The following is a 10000-nucleotide window of genomic DNA, read 5'->3' on the forward strand; positions in this document are numbered from 1 at the left end:
GTGTCTCCTCTAGGATGGAGAAGCTGTCTTCATTAATGTATGGGGATTCTATTGGGGGGATACAGGTATCACACATGAGGACATTTTTCTCTGAGATCATTTCCTTATTAATTTCTAGCCAGATGTTCCTGTTTTAACTAATTTAATAGAGTGAGTAGGTCTGCTCTGTATAAAATTAGCATACCCCCTGAGTCTCTCCCCTGTTTCACACCTGGTAGTTTGGTGGATGGGACTACCAGCTCTCTGTAACCTAGAGGGGAACCAGTGGGTCCGTCTCCTTTATACCATGTTTCTTGTAGGATGACAATGTCTCTCTCTCTCTTCCTCTCCTCCCCCCATATATCTCCTCCCCCCATCTCTCTCTCTCTCTTCCTCTCCCCCATATATCTCCTCCCCCCATCTCTCTCTCTCTTCCTCTCCCCCCCCCATCTCTCTCTCTCTCTTCCTCTCCTCCCCCCATATATCTCCTCCCCCCATCTCTCTCTCTCTTCCTCTCCTCCCCCATATATCTCCTCCCCCATCTCTCTCTCTCTCTTCCTCTCCTCCCCCCATATATCTCCTCCCCCCATCTCTCTCTCTCTCTTCCTCTCTCTCTCCTCCCCTCCCCCATATTTTTTTATCTCTCTCTCTCCCCTGTCCCCATCTCTCTCTCCCTGTCCCCATCTCTCTCTCCCCTGTCCCCATCTCTCTCCCCTGTCCCCATCTCTCTCCCTGTCCCCATCTCTCTCTCCCCTGTCCCCATCTCTCTCCCCTGTCCCCATCTCTCTCTCCCCTGTCCCCATCTCTCTCTCCTCTTCCCCATCTCTCTCTCCCCATTTCCGTCCACCTCTATCTCTCTCTCCTCGCCCCATCTCTGTGTGTGTGTGTGTGTGTGTGTGTGTGTGTGTGTGTGTGTGTGTGTGTGTGTGTGTGTGTGTGTGTGTGTGTGTGTGTGTGTGTGTGTGTGTGTGTGTGTGTGTGTGTGTGTGTGTGTGTGTGTGTGTGTGTGTGTGGGAGGGAGGGAGGGAGGGAAGCCCCACTTGAGTCAACCAGAAAGCTGATTTTGCCAGGAAACCCCGGTCTTGTCTTGCTGAGTTCACACCACAGAACAGGGCTTTAGAAAACTGTGCTGTGTGTGTACAATGTTTCTCGTAGGTTGACAATGTCTCTCTCTCTCTCTCTCTCTCTCTCTCTCTCTCTCTCCCTCTCGCTCTCTCAGCCCTTTAACCCCTCCCTCCCTCTCCATCCATCCATCCTTCTGTCTTTAGCAGATAGTAATTAGGGGACTAGCAGTAGTGTGGAATAGATCTCTTCTATCCATTTACATTGAATAGATGACGGTGAACACTGGGACGAAGTGTGCCTGTGTTCCAAATGGAACGCTATTCGCTATATAGTGTACTACTGTATGAGCCCTAGACAAAAGAAGTGGGGACAGTCAGTATTCTTCCCTAGTTTGGGTGTTCTTCCTCTAGCCTGTTCTGTTCTGTCCTCCACATGATTCACACACTCCCCCCTTCATGTCTCTGTTGCCTTCCCTCCCTCAGCTTACTTTTCACAGTCCCCCTCTTCCTTCACACTCCCCCATCTTCCTGACTTTTCTATTCACACACACACACACGCACACACACACACGCACTCTTCCCTCCCCTCCATCCCTTTCTTCACTCTTTCTCTATCTTCCTGACTCGTCTTTTCTTCTCTCTCCCCCCCTCTTAGAAACAGCAGGGTGTCCCCCTCTTGGCTCTAAGTAACCCTCCTCTCTCTCCCCCCTACCCCCACCTCTCCTGTCCTCTCTCTCTCCCCCCTCAACACTACTCCCCACCTCATATAACTGCCTTTTCACAGAGCAGAGCTCCACAGTCCCTAACCACCAAATAATACAGCTAGAACAACTGCAGTAGACAGCAGTTCCCTAAACAGACAGCCAAAGGAGTAACCCAACACAACCCAGAAATGACCTCAGCCTGGTCGTCACTAGTTACCACAGCCACAAAGTCATAAATCCCGCCTATTTCTACCATTTCTGTTTTTAAACCTAAACACAATCCTAACCTTAACCACATTGCTAACCTTATGCCTAACCTTAAATTAAGACCAAAAAGCACGTTTATGTTTTCATTCATTTCTACGATATAGCTAATTTTGACTTTGTGGCTCTGGTAACTAGTGGAACCCCCTCAGTCTGTGTAAGAACCAGATGAATACTCTGGGCTAACAGGAGGAAGCACTGACATGTTTGTGGTACTGTGATTAGTGTAAACCAATACTGTGACCAGTAAGTATAACCAGCCAATCACCTCTTCGTATACCAGGAAGTAGAATCAGCCAATCTCTCACTGCTTTACAGTATGGCCCAATGACCCTTACATGCCAGGAAGTATAGTCAGCCTATCACCTCTTACATACTGCAACCAGGAAGCAGAACCAGCCAATCGCCTCTCAATTTACTGCAACCAGGAAGAAGAATCAGCCAATCATGACTTACCTCTCTACAGTGCTGTGGCCCTCCCAAGGCTCCTGCTGTGGCCTGTTGCATCGCTGCCATCTGCTGCATCCTCTGCTGTAGTAAATGGGCGTGGTTCGCTGCTACAGATGCTGCTGTTCCGGCAGCACCACCATGCTGCATTCCCCGATAACCTGCCATGGGGTTGGGGGGTCCCTGTCCAGGGAGTCCCCCTCCCCCCATCTTCTGCTGCTGTCCTCCTTGGTGGTCCGGGTTGGGGTCAAAGTGGCGAAGGGGTTTGGTGTTAGTGAAGGAGTATGGGGGTTCTTGGTGGGGTACAGTGCCACCACTGCCTGGTTTGGACATGGACGGGTGTTGTCCTAGCTGGGCGTTAGTCTGTAGCTGCTGTGTGTTCGACTGTTGCTGTTGTTGTTGTTGTTGTTGTTGCATTAGTAGCTTGAGGCTGCTGGGTTGACCTGCAGTCATGGCTTTGTAGAGCTGGCTAGACATATTGTTGTTTGGTCCTGACCCATTCTGGGTGCTGTATGGATGTGGATGTTGGGTTTGGGGTTGGTTCTGGGGTTGAGGTTGAGGCTGGGGTTGAAGCAAAGGACTAACATGGGGCTTGTCCGTCCTGTAGGGGGGCGAGGGCCTTGTGGCGCCCGATGTCGGTGCAACTCCGCTGGGCATGTAGTTGGCCTGGGACCCCTGGATGTTGGATGAAGTGCTGGATGTGGTGGTCGTTCCTCCAGGTAGGAGGGTACTCTGTGGGCTGAAGGGGGGTTGGGCGATAGCCGGACTACCAAGCTTCTCTGGGTGGTAGGGTGGTGAAGGACCAGCGGATGGGAGACTCAGCGATCCCTGGGGGCTCTGGATGCTTCCAGCCGGGCTGAATGGTTGCTGGTGGAGTGGGGAGGAGTTGGGGAGGTTGGACAGTTTCTGGCCGCCCCAGGGTGAGCCTTGCTGGGATAGAGGAGGGATAGAGGCCTGGGTCTGGTTCTGGGACTGGTTCTGCTGGATAGGGGTGTTAGAAGAAAGGTGTTTGTTGGAGTTGGACGCCATTTGCTGGAGCTGTTGGGCTCGCGATACTTCGTGCCACGTGGAACCGGGTCGAGACGAAAGGGCGGCTGAGAGCATTGGAGAACGAGCTTGATTCTGGGATGAAGAGGAGTGATGAGGAGAGGCCGATAGGGGTGAGGGGACTGGTTTGGAGGGGTGGGGGATGGAGTAGGGAGCTCCAGCCGGACTCGGGCCTACTTGGGGAGACCCGGCCTGGGGAAAGCCTGGGGAACGGGTGAGGTGGCTCTCCAGGTGAGAGGTGGGTCTCTGGGGGGAGCGTTTGGGCGAGTGTGGGTGGATATACCCCGGCCCATGCCCTTGATTCTGATTCTGCTCCTCTTTATTCCCCAGTATCTTGTCAAGATCCAACTCCGTCAACGACGGATCCGGGTTCTTAGTCAGTTCATCCAGAATATCTTGCAGCTCCTGCTCAACCGATGGGGCCGACGAGGAGCTTCCATTGGGGTGAAAATGTCCTCCACCAACACCCGCAGACCCTGGACTCGCCTTAGGGGGCATTGAGTAAAGCGACCCCAGCCCGGGGTTACCGTTCCCCAGCCTGTTACCTTGCAGTGATCCCTGACTTCCAGGACCCCCGTGACTTCCAGAACTCTGTCCTCTAGAGTAAGGACTCTGCTGGAAGCTGCTACCCATGGAGAGGGTCACATCCTCCAGGCAGAGTCGCTTGGCGGGCACCCCGGGACCCTGGGTCATGGAGGTACCGTAGGAGGTACCGTTCAGACCAAGACCTGGGCCGTTACCGGGCCCTTGGCCCTGCCGTAAACCTCCCTGGTAGGCCCCCTCGGTCGCAGTCAGCCTCCTCTTCAGTGATCCAGACAGCTGGAGGGAAAAGAGAGAAGGTGAGTAACACATAGAATTACCAAACAGAATGACAACCAGCACCATCAGACACCACCAAACAGAATGACAACCAGCACCATCAGACACCACCAAACAGAATGACAACCAGCACCATCAGACACCACCAAACAGAATGACTACCAGAACCATCAGACACCACCAAACAGAATGACAACCAGCACCATCAGACACCACCAAACAGAATGACTATCAGCACCATCAGACACCACCAAACAGAATGACTACCAGCACCATCAGACACCACCAAACAGAATGACAACCAGCACCATCAGACACCACCAAACAGAATGACTACCAGCACCATCAGACACCACCAAACAGAATGACTACCAGCACCATCAGACACCACCAAACAGAATGACTATCAGCACCATCAGACACCACCAAACAGAATGACTATCAGCACCATCAGACACCACCAAACAGAATGACAACCAGCACCATCAGGCACCACCAAACAGAATGACTATCAGCACCATCAGACACCACCAAACAGAATGACTATCAGCACCATCAGACAGCACCAAACAGAATGACTATCAGCACCATCAGACACCACCAAACAGAATGACTACCAGCACCATCAGGCACCACCAAACAGAATGACTGTTACAAGAGAGTACCAGCACAGTGAGACACTCGATGACAAACACATTCTATAAACTCATGTAGTCTATAGAAGATCAAAGGCATAACATTAATAATTTCTATTGTCAACATTGTAGCTTTCTATTGTCAACATTGTAGCTTTCTATTGTCAATAAAGCTTTCTATTTTAAACATTGTACCTTTCTATAGTCTCAACATATGATACAGTCTATCATGGTCTTCCCACTCGGTGTCTGGCAGGTCTATAGGGATATCAGGGCTCTGGTATATAGCTAACCCACCAGTCACCACACACACACACACACACACACACACACACACACACACACACACACACACACACACACACACACACACACACACACACACACACACACACACACACACACACACACACACACACACACACACACACACACACAGTGCTGTCTTATTAGTGTTTCTGTTCTTTCATCCCTGCAGCTGCATCCACACTGGTGCCAGAAGTGGGATCCGTAGGCTCTTTTGTGTGTGTGTGTGTGTGTGTGTGCCAGGAGTGGGATAAGAAGGATCACTGACTGAGAAGACTGTTTCTATTACCACTGACGGGTCAATGTCACCCCCCCCCCTCACCCCAAGAGCCCCAGGAGCAACCCGAGTAGGATTAAGACACCCCCCATCCCCAAATTCTCTGGAACCCCCTGTAAACTTCAAACTCTAAAGCCCCTCATTGGGATTCTATGCTATTCAAAGAGAGATGCAGAGGTAGAGGATGCTTTCATCTAATTCCATAGTTAGATAACAGTCTTTTAGTTGTGGTGGCTGGAACTTTGAAGTAAGCTGCTTTGTTTTTGATGACATGGTTTCTAGAATGTAGTCTAAAAGGGCGTGTCAGAAGGGATCCAAGTGGTCTGGAGCATTCTAAGAGCGTTGCATTCTTCTGATGTTTGCAGTGATCATCAACATTCCTAAAGAGCTCTTCAGCCAAAAGACTAATGAAGGTTGAATCACTGGATGATGCCAAAGAAGAGAAATGGAGAGACAGAGATATAAAGATAGAGAGACAGGGTGAGAGAGGGCATTTCTCCTTTGACAAAATAATCCATCTACCTGACAGATGTGGCATATCAAGAAGCATGACCTTTACATGATCATTATATATATCCAACTAAGTACATTAGAGTGTCTAGTTTGAGAAACAGACGCCTCACAAGTCCTCAAATGGCAGCTTCATTAAATGTCCCCGCAAAACACCAGTCTCAACGTCAACAATGAAGAGGCGACTCCAGGATGCTGACCTTCTAGGCAGAGTTGCAAAGAAAAAGTCATATCTCAGACTGGCCTATAAAAATAAAAGATTAAGATGGGCAAAAGAACACAGACACTGGACAGAGGAACTCTGCCTAGAAGGCCAGCATCCCAGAGTCACCTCTTCACTTGTGAGGTGTCTGTTTCTCAAACTAGACACTCTAATGTACTTGTCCTCTTGCTCAGTTGTGCACCGGGGCCTCCCACTCCTCTTTCTATTCTGGTTAGAGTCAGTTTGCTCTGTTCTGTGAAGGGAGTAGTACACAGCGTTGTACGAGATCTTCAATTTATTGGCAATTTCTCACATGGGGAATAGCCTTCATTTCTCAGAACAAAAATAGACTGACGAGTTTCAGAAGAAAGTACTTTGTTTCTGGCCATTTTGAGCCTGTAAGCAAACCCACAAATTCTGATGCTCCAGATACTCAAATAGTCTAAAGAAGGCCAGTTTTATTGCTTCTTAATCAGAACAACAGTTTTCATCTGTGCTAACATAATTACAAAAGGGTTTTCTAATTATCCATTAGCCTTTTAAAATGATAAACTTGGATTAGCTAACACAACGTGCCATTGGAACACAGGAGTGATAGTTGCTGATAATGGGCCTCTGTACACCTATGTTGATACTCCATTAAAAATCATCCATTTCCAGCTGCAATAGTCATTTACAACATTAACTATGTCTACACTATTTACACTATTCAATTAAATGTTATTTTAATGGACAATGTGTTTTTCTTTCAAAAACAAGGACATTTCTAAGTGACCCCAAACTTTGGAACAGTATGTGGACAAAGTAAAGGGGGGCTGATCTTCCACAGCAAAGTATTCATACACCTTGACTTTTTTCCACATTTTGTTACGTTACAGCCTTATTCTAAAATGGATTCAATTGATATCTTCCCCTGATCAATCCACTCACAACAGATTTTTACAAATTTTTGCAAATGTATAAAAAAAATACTGAAATATCACATTCACATAAGTATTTTTAATTTTACCTATTTAACTAGGCAAGTCAGTTAACTAGGCTACGCTGCCGCCCCATTCAGACCGTATTCAGACCCTTTACTCAGTACTTTGTAGAAGCACCTTTGGCAGTGATTACAGACTCAATTCTTCTTGGGTATTACGCTACAAAGCTCTGTCTGGGCCACTCAAGGACATTCAGAGACTTGTCCCAAAGCCACTCCTGCGTTGTCTTTGGCTGTGTACTTAGGGTTGTTGTCCTGTTGGAAGGTGAACCTTCGCCCCAGTCTGAGGTCCTGAGCACTCTGGAGCAGGTTTTCATCAATGATCTCTCTGTACTTTCCTCCGTTCATCATTCCCGCTGAAAAACATCCCCAAGGTATGATGCTGCCACCACCAGGTGATGAGCGGTGCCTGGTTTCCTCCAGACGTGACGCTTGGCATTCAGGCCAAAGAGTTCAATCTTGTTTCTCATGGTCTTAAGAGTCCTTTTAACACCAAGCGGGCTGTCATGTGCCTTTTACTGAAGAGTGGCTTCCGTCTGGTCACTCTACCATTAAGACATGATTGGTGGAGTGCTGCAGAGATGGTTGTCCTTCTGGAAGGTTCTCCCATCTCCACAGAGGAGCTCTGGTCCTCTGTCAGAGTGACCATCGGGTTCTTGGATCTTTCCATTTAAGAATGATAAGTGGCTGTTCCACTGGATGTCATAAGGTGTATGCACCAATTTGTAAGTCGCTCTGGATAAGAGCGTCTGCTAAATGACTTAAATGTAAATGTAAATTGAGGCCACTGTGTTCTTGGGGACCTTCAATGCTGCAGAAATGTTTTGGTCCCCTTCCCCAGATCTGTGCCTCGACACAATCCTGTCTTGGAGCTCTACGGGCAATTCCATCGACCTCATGGCTTGGTTTTTTCTCTGAAATGCACTGTCAACTGTGCGACCTTATATAGACAGGTGTGTGCCTTTCCAAATCATGTCCAATCAGTTGAATTTACCACAGGTGGACTCCAAGTTGTAGAAACATCTCAAGGATGATCAATGGAAACAGGATGCACCTGAGCTCAACTTCCAGGCTCATAGCAGGGTCTGAATATGAAATGTAAATGAGGTATTTCTGATTTAAATTTGTAATAAATGTGGAAAAATGTCTAAAAACCTGTTTTCGCTTTGTCATTATGGGGTACTGTGTGTATATTGATGAGCATTTTTTATTTATTTAATCCATTTTAGAATAAGGCTGTAACATAACAAAATGTGGAAAAAGTGAAGGGGTCGCACACACACACACACACACACACACACACACACACACACACACACACACACACACACACACACACACACACACACACACACACACTAAGTGTGCAAAACATTAGGAACACCTGCATTTGCATACAATCACATATATCTCTCTATTATGCGTGGGAACACTTTGGAACAGATTAAAATCAATTGGAGCTGATTTGCTGGTGTTTTTACTGTCTTTTATGGACAGCAATAAAACATTTAAATAAAAAGTTATGTTAAGAAAAGTTGAGGGGCTAAATAAAAAATCTTGCAGGCCAAATTTGGCCCGCTGGGTCTTTGGAGGAGGGCCTAAGAACCACCCCGATGTGACACCCACTCTGTCACCATGTTAAGGTCTATTGGGCATGTATCACCCACAATACTGCTGGCTGGTTCACAACCACCATGACCAATCAGCAATTAATCAAAGTGATTTATAAAGCCCTTTATATATCAGCAATTGTCACAAAGTGCGTATACAGAAACCCAGTCTAAAACCCCAAACAACAAGCAATGCAGATGTAGAAGCACAGTGGCTAGGAACAACTATATAGAAAGGCCAGAACCTAGAAAGAAACCTAGAGAGGAACCAGGCTATGAGGGGTGGCCAGTCCTCTTCTGGCTGTGCCGGGTGGAGATTATAACAGAACATGGCCAAGTTGTTCAAACGTTCATAGATGACCAGCAGGGTCAGATAATAATCCCAGTGGTTGTCGAGGGTGCAACAGATCAGCACCTCAGGAGTAAATGTCAGTTGGCTTTTCATAGCCGAGGATTCAGAGTATCTCTACTGCTCCTGCTGTCTTTAGAGAGTTCATAGCCGAGGATTCAGAGTATCTCTACTGCTCCTGCTGTCTTTAGAGAGTTCATAGCCGAGGATTCAGAGTATCTCTACTGCTCCTGCTGTCTTTAGAGAGTTCATAGCCGAGGATTCAGAGTATCTCTACTGCTCCTGCTGTCTTTAGAGAGTTCATAGCCGAGGATTCAGAGTATCTCTACTGCTCCTGCTGTCTTTAGAGAGTTCATAGCCGAGGATTCAGAGTATCTCTACTGCTCCTGCTGTCTTTAGAGAGTTCATAGCCGAGGATTCAGAGTATCTCTACTGCTCCTGCTGTCTTTAGAGAGTTCATAGCCGAGGATTCAGAGTATCTCTACTGCTCCTGCTGTCTTTAGAGAGTTCATAGCCGAGGATTCAGAGTATCTCTACTGCTCCTGCTGTCTTTAGAGAGTTCATAGCCGAGGATTCAGAGTATCTCTACTGCTCCTGCTGTCTTTAGAGAGTTCATAGCCGAGGATTCAGAGTATCTCTACTGCTCCTGCTGTCTTTAGAGAGTTCATAGCCGAGGATTCAGAGTATCTCTACTGCTCCTGCTGTCTTTAGAGAGTTCATAGCCGAGGATTCAGAGTATCTCTACTGCTCCTGCTGTCTTTAGAGAGTTCATAGCCGAGGATTCAGAGTATCTCTACTGCTCCTG

The 10000-nt window shown here is 47.6% G+C and overlaps 1 protein-coding gene across 1 annotated transcript in view; it reads right to left on the reverse strand.

Annotated features, from left to right (window-relative positions):
- The window catches only part of LOC118378788 (mastermind-like domain-containing protein 1), a 74775-nt gene that overhangs the window by 60090 nt on the left and 4685 nt on the right, over positions 1-10000 (reverse strand). The window contains exon 2 of the mRNA XM_052495695.1: positions 2468-4324. Within this exon, the coding sequence (XP_052351655.1) occupies positions 2468-4324 (1857 nt within the window). The remainder of the gene's footprint in view (positions 1-2467; positions 4325-10000) is intronic.

Source organism: Oncorhynchus keta, chromosome 35, assembly GCF_023373465.1.
Source record: "Oncorhynchus keta strain PuntledgeMale-10-30-2019 chromosome 35, Oket_V2, whole genome shotgun sequence".
Lineage (NCBI taxonomy): Eukaryota > Metazoa > Chordata > Actinopteri > Salmoniformes > Salmonidae > Oncorhynchus > Oncorhynchus keta.